At 30.9% G+C, this 22521-nt stretch overlaps 9 protein-coding genes across 9 annotated transcripts; 5 read left to right on the top strand and 4 right to left on the bottom strand.

Moving 5' to 3' along the window:
• Positions 1 to 563: 563 nt before the first annotated feature.
• ELE39_002777 (actin family) lies at positions 564 to 1751 on the top strand (the record flags this gene model as incomplete). Its single annotated transcript, XM_067345881.1, has 1 exon — positions 564 to 1751. The coding sequence occupies one exon, from the start codon at positions 564 to 566 to the stop codon at positions 1749 to 1751; it is 1188 nt and encodes a 395-aa protein (XP_067201739.1).
• Positions 1752 to 1813: 62 nt separating this feature from the next.
• On the bottom strand, positions 1814 to 2650 carry ELE39_002776 (prohibitin with PHB domain; the record flags this gene model as incomplete). The annotated part of the gene is made up of 1 exon (XM_067345880.1): positions 1814 to 2650. The coding sequence occupies one exon, from the start codon at positions 2648 to 2650 to the stop codon at positions 1814 to 1816; it is 837 nt and encodes a 278-aa protein (XP_067201738.1).
• A 1424-nt stretch (positions 2651 to 4074) lies between these two features.
• ELE39_002775 (Sin3 like paired amphipathic helix containing) lies at positions 4075 to 8358 on the bottom strand (the record flags this gene model as incomplete). Its single annotated transcript, XM_067345879.1, has 1 exon — positions 4075 to 8358. One exon carries the CDS (start codon positions 8356 to 8358, stop codon positions 4075 to 4077), a length of 4284 nt encoding a protein of 1427 aa, XP_067201737.1.
• An 888-nt stretch (positions 8359 to 9246) lies between these two features.
• Positions 9247 to 9645, bottom strand: ELE39_002774 (DAD1 Ost2 like dolichyl-diphospho-oligosaccharide-glycosyltransferase; the record flags this gene model as incomplete). Its single annotated transcript, XM_067345878.1, has 1 exon — positions 9247 to 9645. One exon carries the CDS (start codon positions 9643 to 9645, stop codon positions 9247 to 9249), a length of 399 nt encoding a protein of 132 aa, XP_067201736.1.
• Positions 9646 to 10053: 408 nt separating this feature from the next.
• Positions 10054 to 11958, top strand: ELE39_002772 (uncharacterized protein; the record flags this gene model as incomplete). The annotated part of the gene is made up of 1 exon (XM_067345876.1): positions 10054 to 11958. The coding sequence occupies one exon, from the start codon at positions 10054 to 10056 to the stop codon at positions 11956 to 11958; it is 1905 nt and encodes a 634-aa protein (XP_067201734.1).
• A 71-nt stretch (positions 11959 to 12029) lies between these two features.
• Positions 12030 to 13013, bottom strand: ELE39_002771 (maternal embryonic leucine zipper kinase; the record flags this gene model as incomplete). The annotated part of the gene is made up of 1 exon (XM_067345875.1): positions 12030 to 13013. The coding sequence occupies one exon, from the start codon at positions 13011 to 13013 to the stop codon at positions 12030 to 12032; it is 984 nt and encodes a 327-aa protein (XP_067201733.1).
• Positions 13014 to 14525: 1512 nt separating this feature from the next.
• On the top strand, positions 14526 to 15344 carry ELE39_002770 (uncharacterized protein; the record flags this gene model as incomplete). The annotated part of the gene is made up of 1 exon (XM_067345874.1): positions 14526 to 15344. One exon carries the CDS (start codon positions 14526 to 14528, stop codon positions 15342 to 15344), a length of 819 nt encoding a protein of 272 aa, XP_067201732.1.
• A 1056-nt stretch (positions 15345 to 16400) lies between these two features.
• On the top strand, positions 16401 to 20486 carry ELE39_002769 (uncharacterized protein; the record flags this gene model as incomplete). The annotated part of the gene is made up of 1 exon (XM_067345873.1): positions 16401 to 20486. The coding sequence occupies one exon, from the start codon at positions 16401 to 16403 to the stop codon at positions 20484 to 20486; it is 4086 nt and encodes a 1361-aa protein (XP_067201731.1).
• Positions 20487 to 21012: 526 nt separating this feature from the next.
• ELE39_002768 (DPAGT1 like N-acetylglucosamine-1-phosphate transferase) lies at positions 21013 to 22296 on the top strand (the record flags this gene model as incomplete). The annotated part of the gene is made up of 1 exon (XM_067345872.1): positions 21013 to 22296. The coding sequence occupies one exon, from the start codon at positions 21013 to 21015 to the stop codon at positions 22294 to 22296; it is 1284 nt and encodes a 427-aa protein (XP_067201730.1).
• Positions 22297 to 22521: the final 225 nt, after the last annotated feature.

Genomic DNA, 22521 nt, shown 5'->3' with positions numbered 1-22521 from the left:
TATTTTTTTTTTTTTTTTTTTTTAAATTAAAAAAAAAATTTACTTTATTTCCACATTTATTTCCATCCTATACCGGCGTTGCAAGTCTTTTAAAATACAAAATTATGTAATTACACGTGGCAATGCGCGCCATGTGGGGTCCAATGTAATTTTGCGCATGTAATAAAAATAGTTCTAAAAATTGTTTTTCTAATTCTTATTATTCGTTGATTCTTAAGATAAATTCATTTAGAAATTATCTGGTTGTTAATTCTTAATACTTGGAAACAACTTGTAAGCAGGAAGAGATAGCAAGGCTGGCATTGTATTAATTTGGATTAAATCAATCATTAAGTAAAGTCTATTTGGAAACCCTATTCAAAAAAAGAGCATTGGAAATAAATAGCTCAGAAAATAGGATTTAGGTATTTATAAGCTTGAGTAAATCAAATTTGAATGGAGCAGTAAATAGCTCTGAAATTAATTTTAAAAAGCATTAATTTATTTATTCATGCATGCTCAAATACATAAATAGTCGTCACCTCCAGGCACTCTAAAAAAGTTAGTTTTGAATACTTGGAAAGATGGCAACATTACATTATGATGATGTAATTACGAGCCAGCCGGCTATTATAGATAACGGCTCTGGCACGATTAAGTGTGGATTTGCAGGAGAAGAAGCTCCAAGAGTGATTGTAAATAGTTATGTAGGACGTCCAAAGTACAAGAGATGCATGGCAGGAGCATTAGAAGGAGATATTTTTGTGGGGAGCAAGTGTACAGAAAACAGAGGAATTTTGTCAATTTCCCATCCTATTACAAATGGAATTATTACTGACTGGTATGATATGGAAGCTCTCTGGACTCATTGTTTTGCTGAAATGAAAACTTCTTCGGAGGATCATCCAGTATTACTAACAGAAGCAGCTTTAAATCCACGTAAGCATAGAGAAAAGATGGCAGAAGTATTCTTTGAAGTTTATAGAGTTCCTGCATTATTTATCTCAACTCAAGCAGTTTTATCACTTTACTCTTCAGGAAGAACAACAGGAGTTGTCTTAGATAGTGGAGATGGAGTGACCCATGCTGTGCCAATATATCAGGGATTTGCTCTAAGCAATGCAATCACTAGAAGTGAAATTGCCGGCCGAAATGTCACTGACTATCTTAATTTACAACTTAGAATGGCAGGAACAGTATTCCATACAAAATCTGAATTAGAGATTGTTAAAGATATTAAAGAAACTGCTTGTTTTGTCTCTTCTAATATTCAGAAAGATGAAAACGATGAGAATCAAATGGGGAACTCAACCTTTGATCCTGTTACTAACTCCGGAAATAGAGTAACTTCGGGCTACCCTTATAAACTTCCAGATGGTCAGGTAATATACTTAGGCAAAGAAAGATTTAGAGCTCCCGAACTTCTTTTTCAGCCGAACTTAATCGGATATGAATATCCAGGAATTCATGAAGTTCTAATTCATACAATTAACAAATGCGATTTGGAAATACGAAGATCTCTAGCATCCCAGATAGTTTTGGCTGGGGGGTCCACCATGTTTCCCGGGCTTGGAGATCGACTTCTTTTTGAGCTTAGAAAAGCCCTTCCTAAAGACGTTAAGATCCGAATTAATGCGTCTAGTGACAGAAACCTGTTGCCTTGGATAGGAGGATCCATTCTAGGATCTTTAGCTACATTCAAAACTATTTGGATTTCTAAGCAAGAGTTTATGGAAGAAGGCTCTAATATTGTTCATTTAAAAACTATTTGAGAAAATAGAAAGGCGAGACTAATAAATAAAAAACTGAAAGGATTATTAATGTATGAATTGTTTTATTTCGAGCAAGATGATGGTGAGTTACTAATTGGGAGACTTGGCAAGAACGATGAAAGGTTTATGAGCGATTTGGAGGCTGATTTTGCTAAAATATTAGAGATTTCCTTATAAGTATCCACTTGCTTAAGAGCAATAAAGGCAGGATTCTCATTTATCGCATCTCCAATTAACTTTGCAGCTTTTGCCTCACCTTCTGCCTTAATAATTATGCTTTTTTTCTCTTCGTTTGCTTTGAGAACAAGATATTTCGCTCTTTCTGCTTGCTGCTGAGCAACTTGCTTGGATTCAACAGCCTTCTCATAATCTTGGGAGAAGCTCAAATGGGTTAAAGAGACATCATCCAGAATAATATTAAACTCCTGGGCCCTTTTTACTAGTAAATCTCGGATTGTCTTGCTCACATCTTCTCTCATAGTTAGAAGCTGAGAGGCATTGTATTGAGCAACTACCGACTTTAGCACCTCATTAATTATGGATGGGAGAATTTTCTCATCATGATCCAACCCTATATTTCTATATATTTCCACCAGCTTCTCCTTATCAGGCCTGGATAAAACTCTACACGTAATATTCACCATTTGAAGATCTTTGCTTCCAGTTAAAGATACAACAACTCTGGGTCTTGCTCTGATATCGAAGATTACTGGTCTTTCAATCCAAGGTAACATAAAATGAGTCCCTTCTCCATAAATCCTTTTCTGGATTCCATTTATTCTTGAGAATTTAATTGCTCTGTGCCCAGCATCCACATTATACATACTATTAGAGGCCAAAATACTCCCAGCTCCAACCAACATCCCCAAGCTAGCTATGATGTTCGTGCCTTTCTCCATTTTGACATTAAAATGTCAGTTACTTAGAATTTAGTCATTAAAATACTGAAAACCCACTATTTACTTTTAATAAAACTTTATAGGTTACTTATGTCAATGTCAGACCTACAATTACTTCGATTCCAATACTTCTCATTCCCCCCCTCCCCTCATATTCCTGTTTTTTTTACCGGTAAATTTTCTAAATGTTAAAGTTCTTCATTCAAGTTTGCCGATCAATGTTACTATTACTATTATAGGCAACTAGATTACGACCATGATTTAATTTTTATAAAGTTTTGCAATTCTCAATTAATTAATATTCTTAAATTACTACCCACCAACTAGTCAAGTGTTTTTCATGCTCTAACTTTGAAATTAATCTTTTGCACTTTTAATTTAAACTCGCATCCTACGTAATCTAATTATTCATAATTATTCTACACTGGTATTAAAAAAGGAACTTTACACGTCACTATTAATATTTAAATTCTGCATGCATGTAAACTAGAATTATAATATTGTAATTAAAAAAAAAAAAGTCAAGATTCAGGTGAGTATATTCAGTTCCTCCACATATATAAATAGCGTTATTCATAAAAATTCTCATACTCAAGTAACAATAATAAGCTCTAAATAACTTTACCGAGCTAACATTAAATAATTAGTACGGTGGAGCAGAGGAATTTCAAAAACGCACGGGCTAAGAGACTCGAACTCCTGACCTTCTGCTCCGTAGGCAGACGTGATATCCAACTACACCAAGCCCGCATCACGTACAATCAAATTTGACTGTTTGTCTGAATAATTATAAAACGACAAAGACCCGCCAACTTTTTAAAAGTATTGAGGCAAAAAAGCACCGCGACGGGGAATCGAACCCCGAGCCTCTGGATTAGAAGTCCAACGCTCTATCCAATTGAGCTATCGCGGCATTACACAGGTGCAGCTAAAGTAGATTATTTAATTATGACAAATTTAATAAATGTTAATCCGAAAGCTAAGTTTAACATTAAAGGGCAAATAATATTAGTATTAATAAAAAGATAGAAATTATTAAACATTTATAACGAAAATCATTTGTGGTGGATTTAAACGAAGAATAAAAACTCAAATCTGTAATAGGACGAGCGCATTTATTTCCCTCTAAATCAATTCAGAGAATAGGTTTTTTTATATTATTAAGCGTGATAGGGCTAAATAAAATATGTATACTAATAGAAAATGAGCAATTAAAAAGGAAAGAACGATTTGATTGGAAGTTTCCTAGAACTTTCAGCTTGCTTTGCTTTTCCCTTTTTTTTGTATATGATTTAAGATTTTAATCTAGTAGTATTAAAAGTAGTTTTCTTTATTTTACATTTAAGTACAGATTCAAGGTAACTTCTTCACTTGTCTTCCAATTGCCATTATCGAAACTATCTTCTAGCAATTTAGCTTAATTATTACCTTCTGAATCCACTTTTTGAAGCATTTCCAGCTCTCCTTCTAGTTACTCTAATATCTAGATCATCAATCTCTGTAACCATATCACTTGGCATTCCTCTAGTTCTCTTCTTTCCTGTTCCTTTTCGTCCAGCATTAGTAGATATCATTGTTCGGCTATTAGATTCAGCTGACTCTTCAGACCAATGCCCCTTATCGTCATCTGTCTGATTTTGGTTTTCAGTAGATAATAAGCCACGACGATTTGTTTTTCTTGGTTCATTAGTATTATGCCTTATGGAGTTATTTGAAGTGGATTCACGAAGTATTGATGGAGATCTTGCAATATCTCTATGACTATTATCTGGTAAGAATCCCAACCACTGAGCAGAAGCTGCTAACTTTGCAATAAACTTCATTTTTGGTGAATAATATAATAAAGGCTTTACAAAGGTTTGCTCCATACAAACAAAGAATGAAACAGGATTATTTAGTAGTAACTTGGATATTTTTGCGTTCTCTTTATCGGAAAATTGGTTCAATTTTATTGTTTCTGATGATTCCATTGCCTCATCACTTACATTACTTAACTGATGAACTAAAATCTGCTGTAAAAGCTCAACGTGGTTTGTTAAATCTACAGCTTGACCAACCTCGACTTGGTCTGTCTCAACTCCCAAGTCTTTCAGTGCCTTTTCCGGAGGTATTAATTTCATTTCCGATAATAATTTTAAACCACTAGTGACTGATGTAAAATTTTGATCACTGTCATTATTTTCATTAACAGCTTTTAAATCCTCTTCCCCCCTCCCACCTTTTTCTCCTACTTCAGGCTTGGATTCCTGATTTAATTCGTCTATGTTATTCAAATCTGCCATTTTATTTTCTCGCATAACTTCCCTTGCTGAATCAGATGAACATAGTTCCTTTTTTTGACTGTTTATTTTCATGTCTCCAACCAGGTTTTCAATATTATTCGAATCATTCTGAATAAAGGGTACAAAAGTCATTGAATAATCCTCCAACTGTCTCATTCTAATCTTCAGCACAGAGTTACCAGGAGACCAAGTAATAATGTAGAATGGTGTTTGAATTGTTGGAAGCAATGATCTAGACGCTGCTATAAACTCCTCCAACTTTTTATAATGATCAAATATCGTATCTCTATATGCTAAGTTCATAGCCATCAATCTACAAGTGGCTAAATCATTAACAATATGTATAACCACCTTTGAAATACCCTGCAACACTTTGTCTATTGTTCCAAGCCAATATGAATCATTTCCCATTGCATCTCTACAAATATCTTCAAATAAACTGAGCTCTAACTCACCAGACAAAAGTCCAAAGCAACACCAAATCACCTGCTTGTAAGTTGGTCTTGGAACATCAGGGCCATTTGGAGACCATCTTTGGAATGGAAGAGGATTCTGTTCACGCTGCTCTATAGTACTTTTTGCTTTTTTCAATCGCTCATATATTATCTGGTAATATCTCATAAAACAACAAATATGGTCATTACCCATAATATACCGAACCATATCTCCTGAATCATTTGATGCTGGTGATTTATTAAATTCACCAATATCCAAAGGTTCCATACTTATTCTTCTCCCCTCACTGTTATACTGTACCTTTTTTGAATAAAACCAATCTGGAGATAAACTATTACTATGCCAATTTACCTTACAATTATCATTCCAAATATACTTAAGTCCTCCTCTGCAATCATAAGTTAGAGAAAATGATTTAAATATTGTACTCAAATCATTTTCTTCATTTGAAGATGCATTTTCAGAACCATTAGAGTTTGAAGAATTTCCACCTCCATTTGTATCATCAACTGAAGTAGATTCACCAACCCCAGTCATCAAATCTGTAATCTTTGATGCATTTTGATCCTCAGAATCGATTGCATAATCCCCTGACTGCGATTTACCCTTGACATTTTCAGAAATCTGACCCGAAATGTTGGACTTCCTTAGATGGTTTCTGGTCATTCTTCTTCCTCTAGACATCGAAGTACCATTAAATGAAATAGGGCCAGTTGAGCCATTACTTTCAGTTACTGCATTTACATAAGCTTCTACAGTAAGTAAAGATTTTTCCCCTGCTCCAGTGAGTGAGGATGAGCTAAAACTACTACTAGAAGTTCCGCCTTGGACATTTTTATTAACACCTGCCTTAAATGATGTTCCTTCACTTTGTAATTCTTTTAATGTGACAGATCCATTATCTAAAGAGTCATATCCCGTTTGTAAGAACAATGAACGGACAAATCTCTGTAAAAAGTTTCTGGCTTTGGATCCAGCTGCTGGACCATTTGCCTGACGGTATATTGTAAAGCTAATAAGCTCTATTACTTCCTTATGAACCTCCAAGTCTGGCATTTGAGATGTAAACTCTGAGTCCACGCTCCAACTATTAGATTCATTCTTGAATCTAGGAGTGATTTTAGTTTTTATATCGTCCAATTCCTTAACCTGATGAACTCCTACACAACTTTCCATTAATGTGTTGTTATGGGAATCAATTTGTGGACCTGTAATTTTTTCAGAATTTGTCTCTGCTATATTATTTGATTCTGTATCAATCTTTCTATTATGCATGTAAGCCTTATTAATATCGCATAAGAACCCTTTAACATTTGTATTTTTCTTATCTGCTTGCCGGAAATAGAATGAACGATGATCAAAAGATTTAAAGTAATTCTTGGTCTGGATATCTCTCCATACTCCTTGATTCATTAAATGTCTTGCATGAGTCCATTCCTCATCCTTTTGACGAAGGCGATTCAAAATGACTGGGATGCAACTATATGGAGTTCTTTTAAGTAATTCCAATATTTCAGGTCCATTATCTCCATAAATTCTTGAAATTGCTTTGAGATGGATAATTGAAAAGGGTGGCTTAATTAACCTAAAATTCTTTTTATCTTCCGGAGACAATTTACTAATTTTTTCTGCTATTGGCTCTAAAGCGTTTATTGTTGATCTGTTATTTTCAATTACCATATCCAACTCGAATCTCTCATCTTCACATTTAAAAAGATTTTCTTCATAAACATTTTTACGCATGTGCTTAAATGAGAAATCCTCAGATCCCTGAGGAATGCTTACCCACTTGTCATTCAAATTTTCTCTGTCACTTGGAATTCTTCCCGTGCATGATGCTATTGGATAATCTTTAGGTAAATGAAGATAACTACTACCATTTCTAGCAGAGTTTGTATAGTCCAGCTGCGCGAAATTACAGCAAAAATATGAATACTTCCTCCTCGCCGACTCTCTTTGTACTATCATTCTCTTCACTTCGTAAGGTAAATCTCCACTATCCATTGGGAAGAAAAATTCAAGCGCCAACAAAGTCTCAACAACAGTTAATACTCCTCTTGTATACAGGTGTATAAGCTTCAAGAAATCTTGATAATAATCGTGGCAGTTATCACCAAAAGCTATATAAACTTCTTCAAAAATTCGATAATCCGCTTCCCAAATAGACATATCTTCTGGGTTATAATAGTAACTTTGAGGGGCAGCTTTCTGAGAAGAATATCCCTTTTCACTACTAACTCCTTGTGTAATTCCTTCTTCTGATTTCAACTTATCAGCAATCCCACCGCTTTCCTCTGTAGTTGAAAGCCTCTTCTTCTGGTCTTCCAATATTCTATCTAACTCAGGAACCACTGTAATATCATACGGAAGACTTGATGCGGCCCTCCTTGTTACCACCTTTGGTGGTTCACTTTTTGTTGTGATAGAATGAACAGTGCTTGCTAAATAACTTAAAAACTCGGATTTATCTAGGTAATCATTCTGGGAATCAGACAAATTCCTTTCAGCAGACTGCTTGTTTGATGATATCAAAGATTCTGCCCTTCCGGAAAGCTCAGGAATAAACAATACAAACTCCTTGAGTAAATCGGGATATGAAGCAAAAAGAGAAGATGATAGTTCACAAACCTCATTAACAGACTTCTCTCCATCCTTGTATTTGCTCAGCAATAATAGAAAATCATTATATATCTCTGGTGCGATATCCCTGACTTTTTTAACAAAGGCTGCTGCATATTCACAATCATTTTGGGGAATTTGAAGTCTAAGTTCCTCTGGAAGAAAATTATTGAACTCTGCTATCAAACTTGTATCTTTTTTGAATAGCTCTGCAACTTGATCTATAACCATCCTTGCATTAATGCTACCGTGCTTAAAATCTCTCATTATTCTGAGAAATTCTTGGTAAAGTTCTGTGTCCTCGCCACATTTACTTCGTAAACGGGACAAATAATCTCTTGCCAAATCCATCTTTCCACCGCTAATCAAAAGTTTCTGGTATTCTTTCGTAGTTGTAGTCTTACAACTACTTTTTTAGCCTATTTTTTGATTTAATTCCTTTCCTCCCGATCTTGAAGCTTAACTGACAATTAGCATTTAACGCATTCATGCGGGCATTCCAGTATCCAATTGTCCCACAAGGCGCCACTTTAAAGATCAGTCTATACTAGCATACACATTGAATTTGTCTTTTATCTTGATTTTGTAAAATAATTTATCAAAAACTTTCTGAAAGGTCTGGTTATGATAATTTATTTAAGAATTAATGATCTTTTGAATATAATACTTTTACTGTGTGTTTTCTTGACTTTTTTTATTTTTAAATCTATTTTCCAGACCAGCTTGATCTATTTTTTTTTTTTCATTAATACTTTTTAAAAAATCAGATTTTCCTTTTTGCATGTGAAACAAAACCCAAATTTCTCCCTGGCGACCTTCGTGAATTTCCCAACTTCTGTTAAGGGGTTTATTCGTCATGACTCATTAACTTCGTATAAAAAATTTCCTAAGCTATCTTTTTAAAAAAAATGAAGAGAATTTATAAATTTAAAAAAAAAAATACTGTAATTTAATAAGATTTAAATTAATTTTTTTTTTACTAATAGCTTTTTATAGTATTATGTGTATTATTGTGGATTATTATTTGCAGGTTTTGCATGCAAATACCGGTACGTGCATAACTTGCATAACTTCCATCCACATGAAAAAAATTACATTAGAATTTTTTTCTTTAACAGTAAAAATTTTACTTAATTAAAAAAAGAGAATTATTATGTATATATTTTGAGATAAGGAAATTAGTCTGTTTGGGATTTAATATGACGATTTAATTAAAGAAAAAGACTATTAAGTGAACAACTATACTAATACAGATGCGCATCCGATAAAAAATACAATGCAGCAAACAACAAAATCAGTGAATGCAGTTTTTGGAGAAACATCCTCAAAATAGAAAGGGCAAGTTAGTTGAATTCTGAGGGCTGAGATTAAAAGAGCTGTTCCAGTAGTGCAAAATATTCCACCAATTAGAGAGTCTATTGGATGAGTTGTTCGGATTAGTAGGCAATAAATAACTTGAATAATGGAAATTAAGGCCATAAATAATATAAAAGAATCCAAAATTTGGATATTTTCAGGAACTTTTGAGAAATAAGCTTGCTTCATTTCATGAAATACATCAAATATATTATTTGGTACTGAAGCCTTGGGACTGGAAGCTTCTGAGTTTGGAGTCTTACTGTTCGTTGACTTTTTCATACTTTCAACCTTTAAGAGTAAATCAGTGTGGGTGGAAATCTTTATATATATTTATTTATATATTAATAAAGATATTTAAAAGGATTTATTATTGAATTCTTATTTAGTATGTTTTAACTAAACCAGGATGAAGGCCAGAGAATTAACTTTTATTATCAAAACAAGTCTTAAAAAGTGTTTGTACTTTAAACACACAGAACTGATACTACTTAATAATATTTTAAGCAAATATTTTAAAATTTTTAATTTCAATAATTTAATTTATTGGCGCATCACCACTGTCGAGTACTAATTGGGGTAACATAAATTTTAAGATTAGCAATGCTAAAAAAGAATATTGGATTATTATTTTTAAAGAGCATTGGAACATATTTTTACCTTATAATAAAACTATTTTAAATTCAATGAATGACTTTTTTGAGTCTGTATCACTTTCCTATTCTGATATTACTATTTATATTAGAAAACAAATTTGGAATTGCTCACGATACTAAATTTCACCATAAAAATAAAACAAAAGTAATCGAACTTAATGATAGAAATACCAAGACTCTATTCCCGATTGATGCAGCTGACCTCCTTGAATGTTCAAAATATAACGGATATATACTACTGGATAAAACAAGCCAACTGACAAAAAATGGAACCCATACGAACAAGTTATTACCTTTAGAAAATATATACTTAAGCTCCCACTTTTTTGGAATAATGGAGTCAATTGCAGGAACATCCGGGAGTTTTGTAAATGATGCAATTTCTGGATTACAAATAAATCGTGTTGTGCAAGCATTAAAAGAAACTAGAGTTCAACTTTACTTGGGAAATTTTCAAGATTCTCCAAATTTAATGCCTAATAAAGTTTCAAATATCAATTTAAGCTGTATTTATGGAAATTACCTTCCAAGCTTAAGTTTCTATCACGCTAATAACTTTTGTGAGTTTACTCAAGGCATTAATAATGGCAATTTATTATTAAGTGAGGATCACATTTGTAATTATAAATATTCAGAAAAATATATGTATGGTAACAAAATGAAATATTTTAATGTTCTTGCGAGTTTGAATATTCCAATCATGAACTATATAGAGTTCGACCAACAATTCCTTTCTCTATTTAATACTCACAATGTTTACAATGATCAAATGATTCATTTGAATAGATATTTACTTCTTTCAAATGAGTTGGGGCTATCTCCTTTCATCAACTTTGGAATTGGATTCTTTGGGAAATTGGAAAGTGAAAAATACTATCTGCTTATAAAGATAGTACCACCAAACACATTCTGGATCAAGGACGAATATTATAAGAATTTAGAGGAAAATTCTAGGAAAAATAAGGTGAACGATTCTCAATCATGTACTAAGTACGAGAATGGAACCAGATTTTTTGAAAAGAATACTGTTTCAGTTATTGAAACTGATAAAAAAAGCAATAATGTGACTGCCAGTCGTAATTCAGTTACTTATTTAAATATCTCACTTAACGGAATAATTAAATGCTTGGGAAAGTATTTAATTAATATATATGCCAGGTCAAACGGAGAAAAATCTTTGATTGTCAAGATTTTTGACAGAGAAAAGAATGAATTTCGCGATTTGGAAATTATTGAAAATGTAGAAAAAAACAAAGAATTTAAATATTTATACAAATTTTCAAATAATTATAAACTATTTTCAATAGTAAACATCATGATTATCAACGAAAACAATAGTAACATCTATATTGATTACAAGATTTCTTGTAGAGATGATCGAGTTTTGATGAGCAATCTATTTTCATATAACTTTCATGCATTAAAGAAAAAAGTCCCATCGATTGGAAATTTGGAAATATCACTTCATTCAGTAAAGCTTTCAAATTATTCCAACGGGCCGGTCTTTACAATATTGGTTATATCACTGCTCATATCTGCCCCAATTCTAGGACTATTTGCAGTGGCAATAAAATCAATAATAAAAAAATATAATTCCAGAATGAATCATTTGAAAACTCCCTTAATGGAAAATGCAAACACAAAGTTTGAAAATACTTTGGAGGTAAGAAAGCAGTCAAAATATAATGTAGGAGAAAATTATTCAATGAGAGCTTTAGAAATTCCATTTAGGTTAAAAAAAGATTTTCTAAGTCCTCCATCAAGCCCAGTATCTTCTCAAGCAGATATAAGTTGTAATCTATATAATCAACTTCAATCTCCAGAGCAATTAGAATTATTCACAGCAATCTCCAATAATATATCATCAGAAACCATTCAATACAATACTGATACGTGTTCATCTCCTTCAACAATTAAATCAATAACTTTTAAACATTGAAAAAAAATTATAAAGCATACGTATATGAAAAATTCCCTTCGATCCATTTTCTTACCTAACTCATTTTTTTTTCAAAACATTACTTTAATTAACTCGTCGTGTGGATATATATGACGATTAATTATTGGTGTGTTTTTTGCCAAATTAAACCATGGATGACATAAAACTTTGTCCATTGTTAGTGATTCACTCTGATAAAAACGATATGAAAGAAGCTTACATAATAAATCTTTAGCGAGGTCACTACAAAGTTCTAATTCTGACGACTCAAATATTTTTTTTTTAGTACTATCACTAAAGACAAAGCATTCATGAAAATCTATTTCAAGATATTTTCTTGTAAGCATTAGATACAAAAGCTTCCCACAAGACCAAAAATCAAAATATGTTTGATTAAATTGGATTTCCTTTTTTGAGTCATTAAATATAAAACATTGATTGTAAATTGGTACTTCTATTTTACTTTTACCCAAGCCTAATTCTTCATTGGTTAACATTATACAAGAATTTCCAAAGTCTAATAATTTAATTGAATCAAGCCGGCTTTCTTTAGAAAACATAATATTTTCTGCCTTTATATCTCCATGCATTATTCCTATTGAATGGAGAACTTTTAAAGCATTGCAAATTTGAGAAAAGATTAATGATACCGTTTCTTCACTTAACTTATCTTCGGATCTAACAAGTAAATGAAAAAGCTCCCCACCAAAACTTAACTCCATTACAATATAAATAAAATCAATATCCTCGAATGTGTCAAATATTTTTGGAAAATATTCTATGTAGCCTTTTGTATTTGAAAGTTCAGGCAATGACATGTTTCCTGTTAATTTGTTTTGGATATATAATACAACGTCTTTCTCAAAGTTACTGCAAAATGTCTTTGTCACTATCTTTATCGCAACTAGCTCTCCATTATGTTTGCAAACTCCGAGCTTCACTCTACAAAACTCGCTTCCTCCCAAGTCAACATCCCATAGAACATCATAATTCCTAAGCAGTAACTTCTGCTGCAAATCCCTATTATACCTTAAAATGGGTAATGTACAGTCCATAATTATTATTTCTACAAACAACGATGAATTAGTTATTGATAAATTGTTATCAATGTTCACACTCTTCTCCCTGAAATATATGACTTCCTATACAAAATATCAATAACCGGCTTCATGCATAATTGTGAGTATTTTTAAATCTAAAAAAAGCTATTCAATAATAACCAAAATAGTTTTTGACCAATTTCATTTACTTCGTCATATTTTGAGATTTACATTGGATATAAATATCTTGACATGAAAAGGCGGGCATCTGCCAAATTAATGCACTAATCTCAACAAACACAAGCTAACATTGAAGTATTTATCAAATAGGTCTTCACACTTAAATAATTTCTTCAAATATTAAAAGTGATATAAGTTTTCAAGTTTAAGGTGAAATAGTTTATTGAAAAAAAAATTTCTTAGTTCTTTATTGCATATGTAAAAATGTAGAATTGAAATGCAATATTATCTCACACTTGTGTGTTTGAAGTAATATCAGTCACTTGTTGAAATTAGAGCCCGGCTTTGTATTATTATAAGATTAATCAGATAAAAAAAACGTTATGCATCTTATTATATTTCAGACGCAAATTACCCAAATTGTTTTTTTTTATCATCATTTTAATATCATCTAAATAATTGGCCAATCTTATCTTATATGGTCACGCATCTGAGAATTATGAATTAAAAACATTTGGTGGTGAGTCTTATAATAATAATAAATATAATAATAGTAAAATTGCAAAGCATTAAAAATAATTTTATTTAATAGATATTTATCCAATTTATATAAAAAATATATATATAATCGGAGCTTATAGCTTTCAATTTATAACAAAACTGTAATTTTTAACTTGATATTATTTTCTTTTTAAGTTTTAATAACATAATTTCTTATTAATAATATTTAAATGCCATCATACGATAATATATCCGATTAATATGCGCATCTCCGCTGCCTAATCGCATTGATATATTATTTACTATTTTTATTTCATTAAAAATGATTTAACAAGCATTAATTAAAAAACAATGGAAAATAAATATTTTTCATTTTTTTTTATTTGATTTTTAATCCAAACTGACAAGACGTAGATTTGGCGCCAAAGGCATTTACTAATTAAAATTTGACACTGATCTGCTTTATTAATAAATTAATAATAAAATGAAAATTGCATGGAAACAAAGTAGGGAGGAAATATCATTTTAGTTCTTCTTCACTGAATATAAAGGAATTTGAAATTTTAGATAGCCTTTTTTTTAAAATTTTAATAGTTCACTGTGTTCACTCATTTAAATTTTGCATGCAATATTTTTATATAAGAATTGAATTCATGTATGCATGCATGCGATATTTTCTTTTAGTGTATTTTCAATGTGTGGGAATAAATTTTGAGAGTAGCTCCCTCCCTTAATGGCATTGATAAACTGGTATGCATGCAATATAGAGATCAAAAGAAGGGCCTTAATACAAGTAGTAGTAAATTTATTACCTCTAATTATAGCTAGTTAAAGAAAGAGGAGGAAATGAATATTTTGAGATTTTGGCTGTTAATCACAATAATATTGATTTATATTGCAAGCTTTGAAGAAGATGGGGAGGAAAAAGGGCTTGTAAACTATTCTTCTCAAGTTTCAATTCTACAATTGATGAAAAAAAAAGCAAGTAAATCAAAGAAGAAGAAAAAGCAAAAGAAGCAAAAGAAAAACAACAAGAGCATTAGAGATAGTAATAAAAAATCAAAAAAGAAGGTATCTAGTAAGCAAAAGCGTAAGGAGAAAAAAATGAAGAAATTAAGTGAAAAGAAACGGCAAAAAATGGAGGAGAAGCAAAGGAAACTGAAAGAGAAGCAAATAAAATTGGAGGAGAAGAAAAAAAAAGAGGAGTTAAAGAGACAGAAACAGCAAGAGGAAAAAGAAAGAAAGAAACAAGAACGTCTTCAGAAAAAAAAAAGGAAAGATATAGAAACTGAAGCCAAGGAAAAGGAAAAAACGAGAGAGAATAGAAGTGATAAAAACTTGAATGAAGAAAAAAAAGTAAGAAAAAATCCATTTGAAAAATTCAGAGAAATAAAAAATAAAAGACAAAATAACCAGATTTATAATCAAAAGCAAAGCGGTAGTAATGATATTGATAATACTTCTGAAACCGAGGAAAATAGCGAAATTTTAAATCCTGAAAATAAACCTCATCTTTCTCAGGTTAAGCAAGTTTCATCGAAGTCTATGATATCGTTTCCTATAGTAAATAATAATGAATTCAAGTATGGCGATGATGAAGATGATGAGGGTGAGGAAGATACAGAAGAAAGTGATTCAAATACAATGCTGAATTATTTGTTTTAATGCAGACGTTAAAAGTGGCTTTTCAAATTAATAAAAAAAATAAAATTAATAAAAATATATTGTTCTATCTGCAACAATAAAAATTTATAAAACCTAGATTTTATTATTGTTTTAAAGAAAAAATCTATTTTAATATTTAATGACTCTTTTTTCCATTTTTTTTGTATGTGAATAAAATTTCATGCGAAAAAAAAATTAATTTGATTTTTTTTTGCTACATACCGGCATTGCATGAATTAGCAACTCGCATGCAATTTCAATAAATTTGTCCACATGAAATTAAAACTGGATTTGAAATAATTGGAGGTAAAAATATCCTTGGCTTTAGGATTTAATATAATCAATTCATTGATAAAATTTTTTTTTTTTAATTGTTGAATTCAACAAGATAATTATAGACTTTTGAAGTGAATAGAAATTAATTCAAACTAAAAGAATATGACAAAAATTTAAGTAAACCTAAAAAAGAAAACCAGAGAATATAATGAATTCAATTACAAACAAGAAATGTTAAAAAAAATAAATAATTAAATTGGCATTTCGGATTTTATTCACAATAATTTCTCCAAGACAAAATACGTATGATCAAAATGACATGAAGCAGGCGCCAAAACCTACATGTATTTGTTATATAGCATTAAAATAAATATGGTACCTGTTCAAATATAAAAGAAAAAGGTATTAGAAATAGACTGAAAAGCCGAACGACAATATAAAGAAAGAATTGAATAAATTAAAGACAAATAACGTTGGATATATTAATTAAGATGCATGAATGTATCAAAACGTTGCAATAGTATTAAATATAAGAATATAATTTAAGTGCAAGTTATTCACACAAGATTAAGTGAGAAATAAAATCAATTTAAAAGATAAATAAACATATATGTGGAAATAATCTAAAAGAAAAAAGTATTTGTGAATAATAAGAATTGAAATATTTATAGTAATATATGATTTATTATAATAAACAGTTGAATTAATAGATATAAAATAAATTTGACAAAAAAGAATAGTTAAGGTATTAGATTTAAGGAGGAGAGAAAATTGGTTAAAATGGCGAAGTTAAAAAAAGCTAAATCATCAAAAAAGTTATCATTTAGTGATTTAGGTTTGGAACCAAAGCCAATATTTGAATTAGATGATTTAAATTACAAACAGAGGAAAAGGAAGAGCAAGAAAAATTCTATTAATTCTGATGACAACGAAAATGAAATTTCTGAAAAAGAGATGAAATTAATGACTAAGTCAGAATTAAAAAAGGCTGAGAAGAAGAGAAAATCCTTGAATAAAAATAAAAATAAGTCAGAAGAACAATCTATGAAGCTTACGGAGAATGATGAGTTAAAAATGATAAGGGAGTTATCTAAAAAGATAGGTAAAAATTCGAATGATTTAAAAAGTTCAATCAAGGATGGAAGTGATGATAAAGAAGTGAAATCTAACAGTTTTTTAAGTTTGGAGGACTCATTTAGAAGTGTTAGTGAATATAATAATAGTTTATTTGACACAGATTCCAGTGATAGTAGTAGTTCTTCAGATCATGAAGATTTATTGGATATTGTTGAAGATAATAATGAAAAAATTGTTAATTGTTTGAAACAACATAAAGTCGTGGTTGATCATAGAGAACTTCAAGAGAAGAATGATACATATGAAAATTTGTTTGATGAAATACTAGATGATAAAGTAAAGAAAGAAAAAGAACTGGCTTCTTTAAAGAAGAATGACGATATAAAAGAAAAAGATATTGTAGGTCAAGTAATTAACAATAATACTGGAAATGTTATAAAAACTGTCAATTCATCATTAAGTGATATGGATCTATCTACAAAAAAAGAAGATAATCAGGATTCTATTCAAAAAGTAAGTAAATCGGAGGCTCCCTCACCAAAAAAGTTTTCCAAAAGAAAGATGCTTTATTCACTAGCAAATTCTGTTTGGGATTATGTTAAGCCAGTAAGTTTGGATGAGTTGGAGAGAAAACAAAGTGAATCAAAAAATACAGAAGATAAAAATAAAGATAATAGGTCTGAGTTAGTTAAAAATCAGATGGAAAAAGATGATGCTAATACTGAGGAAATGAATAATTCAAAACCAGAGCTGAAAGAGAATAAGATCTGTAAAATTAATGAAGAATCGCACGATAACAAAATGAAATTGGATCAAGTGGAAAATATGAAAAGAAGTAAATCTCAGGAAATAATTAGTCATTTGGTTTATCATGATAAAGTAAATGATGAAGGAATTCTTAATAATAGTATTACAAAATTAAGTAATTCTCATAGTGGTTCTTTGATAAGTACACCAATAAAGAATTCAAAGAGGCAAATTATTTATAATTTTGCAAATTCCATTTGGGATTATGTAAAGCCAGTAAGCTTGGACGAGTTGGAGGAAAGGAAAAAAACAAATAAAGAGCTGAATGTTGATTCTACTAAGCTAGTAGATGAATTAAAAAAAAATAGTTTAAGTGATGAAGTTTCTGATTCAGAATTTTACATTCAAGATACTGAAGAAGAGGAAGATAATGAAGAAGAAAAGAAGGTATTTGGTTTTGGCACGATGGTTATTAAAGAAGAAAATATGAACATAGGACAAGGGGGTGGATTAGAAAACGAAGAAAGTGAGGATAAAAATCAAATAAATTTGTGTATTATTCATGAAGTGAAAAAAGAAGACAATCAAGAACAAATATTTTTTCCTTTAGTGGAAAGTGTAGAAGAGGGAAAGAAAGATGACCAAGTTTCAGTTACTTTAGTGGAAGATAGAGAAAAGGAGAGAGCTGAGAAAAATAATCAGTCTCAAATAAAGATAGTAAACCCAGAAATACAATTAGATTCACTTGATATAAAATTATCAATTGATCCTGTTGAAAAGGTAGAAGTAGAAAAGGAGAATTTGGAGAAGAAGCAAGAGGACTTGGAAGAAAAAGAAGAGAATTTGGAAGACAAAGAAAAGGATCTGGAAGACAAAAAAGAAAACTTGGAAGAAAGGAAAGAAGAGAAAAAGAGTGAAAAAAACGAAGAAGATGCCTCATCCCCGGATTTAAGCCTTAGAGAAAACAAGGAAGATGAAAAAGACCGTCTGAGTTTTGCCTCTAAGTTAAATTTCTCAAAAGGTCAAGAAGAAGTTGATCAAATCAATATGGATTCAACTCATTTAGATAATATATTAGAAGATATAGCAACAGATTCCAATATAATCATGGACGAATTAAGTCAAATCAGTCTAGGAAAAAAGCAGGATCATGAAAACATAATACAGATTCCAGATCTCTCTGAGATTTATTCAATTCAAGAAATTATTGATTCTAATCGTCTCGATATCTTCCAAGGAAAAGTAGAAAAGCTTGCAGAGAAAGAACATTTAGATATTGATCACGAAAACCAAGTTTCCATGGAAAGTTCCTTGAATGAACATCATCCAATAATCAAAGAAGAAGAAACTCATCTCACAAATCTAAGCCATTTTGACAATACTCAAAAAATGGTTGAAAGAATGGAGGACGAAATTTTGAATACTAATTTAAATATTGACGAGTACAATGAGTTATTTGACAATTTACATACTAATATCAGTATTAACTCGGATGAATATAATATGAATAGTCTTGATAATCAGGTTAAAGAAAAGGATAGCCACTTCAATGATCAACTTCAACAAGATCTGCACAAAGACCATCATCACTTATATCGACAAGTTAGTATCCAGGAGGTTGATGATTCTTTGTTTATGAGTATATCTTCAGATCAATTTTTATTTGAAAATACAATGCTTGTTTCTGAAAAACAGGTCAGAAATCAACACACTTTGAAGTGTTCTTTTCAAGCATTAGAATGTTGTTCAGAAGAAGATTATTATTCAACCATGTATTCTAATTCAAAATTTAAAATGTTAAAAACTCATCACAATCACATTAAAACCAATAATAATAAGAAGTTCAATAAACTATATAGAATTGAAAACAAACTTAATAGGAAAATTAGAGAAATTTCCAGTAAAATCTCCCTATTTAGTCAAGAAACAGAGAAAATATCAAAAATACGCGTAATAGAAAGTAATACTAAGAAAGTCATTGATTGGAAAGTAACATTAGTGAATATTAAGCCTGGATCTTCTATTGGTACAGAAGAAAGGCCTTCTTTTGATAAAGTTGAGGGATTTGTTATCAAAGAAGAAATACTGCCATTCAATGAAACCAGTAATACTAAGACACTTTTAGATGCTTCAGTCAACACCGAAGTTATTCAAAAGTTCAATAATTACCACGAAAAAGCAATTAACACTAATTCAGACCAAGTTGAAGTAACTCCAACTACATCAACTTCTTTTGAGATTCCTAAAACAAGTCATTTTCTTGAAAAAGACAAAAAGGTTGACTCCATCTTTAGAAATGAAATATATAAGATTCTTGATAACACTAGATTGATTAAGAAAGCCCAAAAATTAAAGTCTGGATATGCTAATACTGACCAAGTTGAAATGGAAACCGATCATAACTTTAAATATAGCACCAATCCTAATATTAAGTATAATAGAGAGAGATATGCAAAACCAGGCAACAATAGATATGATATAGTTACCCAGGAAGCTAGTAGAAGGTATATAAAAGACTACCCAGAAAGTAATTCTGAAGAGTCAATCAGAGTATTTCGTCCAAATAATAATAATATCCAAAAAAACCTGAAAAACAACCAATTATTCATGCAAAACACTCAAGAATATAATTACAAGTACAAAGGTACCAATCATATTTCTCCTAGAAGTTTAAGCCCTGATAATAATAACAACTACCACAGCTACTATTTGAGAAGTAATTCCAATTCACCATCACTCAATTACTCAAATATCCAGGCTTTTGGTAATAATATTAATACTAACAATAATCATAATATTAACAGCAGTAGTTACTATTATAATGGTGGAAATACTCATACTCAAATTAAATATCCCGAGTATTTTAACAAGCCTAATAATAGGTATGCTGATGAATTGGGAGGAAGTAACTATCATACTAACTACTATTGTGGAAGACCCGGAAGATCTGAAGAAGTGAAAAGATATATCTACGTTGATGGTCTAACTAACAAAAATCAAAGATCTTTCTATCTTTGTCCCCCTGGCCAAGCCAGAAATTAAATTGTCGGTTGGTTGAGGGGAGGGGGAGAGAAGGGGAGAAAAAAAAGCCTGGAAAGTTTTAATAAGCTTTAAGTTGGTCAATTTTTATTTTATTATTAAATTTAATTAAAAAACACGAGAAACTAATGTAATTAAGGCTGAAAAAGACAAATTGTTCAGGTTTGTGTGCTAAAATAAGGAAAGATACTGACTACTTTACTGGAAGTGAATACAAGGAGGAACAGTCAGAGAGTCGAGTACAATTTTTGTAACAGATAGTTATAAAATGAGCTAATAACTTTATCAGCATAAAAGGAAACTTGAATTTGTGCCAGAGAGTTTGAGAACTATTGAGGATATTCTAGCCAATATAATGAATGGCTAGTGCATTGTAAAAGGGAAAAACAGAGAATTTGATTATTAATAAAAATTGAAGACTAAATAATTAATATAAAAATACATATTTTTTTTTGTTTTCAAAATAATTGTGGAGGGATTAGAAGTAATAGAAAAGTTTTGGTTTTTTCCTTGATAAAGCTTTGTTAGAATGGTAAATACTAGAAGATTTCAAAGAAGTGGAGAATTTGTTATAATAACAATATTAATTATACTATTGGTAATTACAAATATTTCTCTATTCAAGACAAGTTATTTTCTACATACATTAATATGTTCAGTATCTTCTTTGCTAACTTATGTGACTTGTAGCAAGTTGATTCCAACATTTGGAGAGAAGCTTCTTGAGAATGGTCTTTTTGGAATAGACATTAACAAAAAGAGCATTAGTAATAATAATAATAATGATAATAATTTAGAGAATAATTTATTGAAAGAAAAAGAGTCAAGCAAAAATGAGCTTGGAATGATTAATAAAAAGGATATATTAGAAGAAAAGATACCAGAATCATTAGGTATAGTACCGGCAAGTATGTTTATGATTACAGCAATTTGCAGCCAGATCCTTTTCAGTAATGATCCAGTAAAACTACTTGAGTATAATTCAGGGTTGTTTTCTATTTGTATGATGACATTTCTTGGATTTGTGGACGATGTATTGAATTTGAAGTGGAGGTACAAGATGGTATTACCGGTATTTGCAGCTTTACCAACTTTAGTTTCTTATAATGGAGGCACTCAGATAGTCTTACCTCTATTTCAAGCAGGTGGAGACTATTCAGCAAGGATTTTGATAGATTTGGGATACTTTTACTACCTTTATATGTTGTGTCTGACAGTATTTTGTACAAATTCCATAAATATATATGCAGGAGTGAACGGACTGGAGGTAGGGCAATCAATAATAATTTCAGCTTCTATAATCGTTTATAATATAATTGAGATGCTTACGATACTCCCAAATTGGCAATTCAGTTTCAAGTCAAACCACCACTTCTTTTCAATTTTACTTTTACTTCCCTTTACGGCTTCAAGCCTATCACTATTTCATTTCAATAGGTATCCTTCTTTGGTATTTGTTGGAGATACTTATACTTACTTTGCAGGAGCTTGCTTTGCTATTGTTAGTATATTGGGGCATTTTTCGAAGACTCTTCTTCTTTTTTTCCTTCCACAAATTCTGAACTTTATAATTTCAACTCCACAACTTTTTGGAATTGTTCATTGTCCAAGACACAGAGTTCCTAAACTGAATGGAAAGACAGGAAAACTAGAATCTTCTAAAAATTTTACTCTTCTTAATCTAGTTTTGGAAATCACAGGTCCTCTAACGGAAAAGCAACTTGTTTATTGCTTATTGGCCATCCAGGTCATTTCAAGCGTTTTTGGGTTCTTCGTAAGGTACTCTCCTTTCTTCAAGATTTTCTTCGAATAGTGGTTTTTTCTTTTTCTTTCTTCTCCAAGCAATTAATCCATATCTCTAAACAGGTTACTCGTGTCCTGGCAAGAAAGGGAGAAAAGGGGCATCGAGAAAGAAAGAGAGAAAAGGAGAGAAATGCAGGGAAAAGAGCAATTTTTTCAATCAAAGCCGAATAGTAACTTTAAAGCGTACCTATTTTTTTTATTAAAACTAAGTACTGCTGTAGTCCTCAGACAACAG

Source organism: Cryptosporidium sp. chipmunk genotype I (genome assembly GCF_004936735.1).
Source record: "Cryptosporidium sp. chipmunk genotype I strain 37763 chromosome Unknown contig_31, whole genome shotgun sequence".
In the NCBI taxonomy this organism is placed as follows: domain Eukaryota; phylum Apicomplexa; class Conoidasida; order Eucoccidiorida; family Cryptosporidiidae; genus Cryptosporidium; species Cryptosporidium sp. chipmunk genotype I.
The sequence above is the reverse complement of the archived record's forward strand: the minus strand, read 5'-3'. Positions and strand labels throughout refer to the sequence as shown.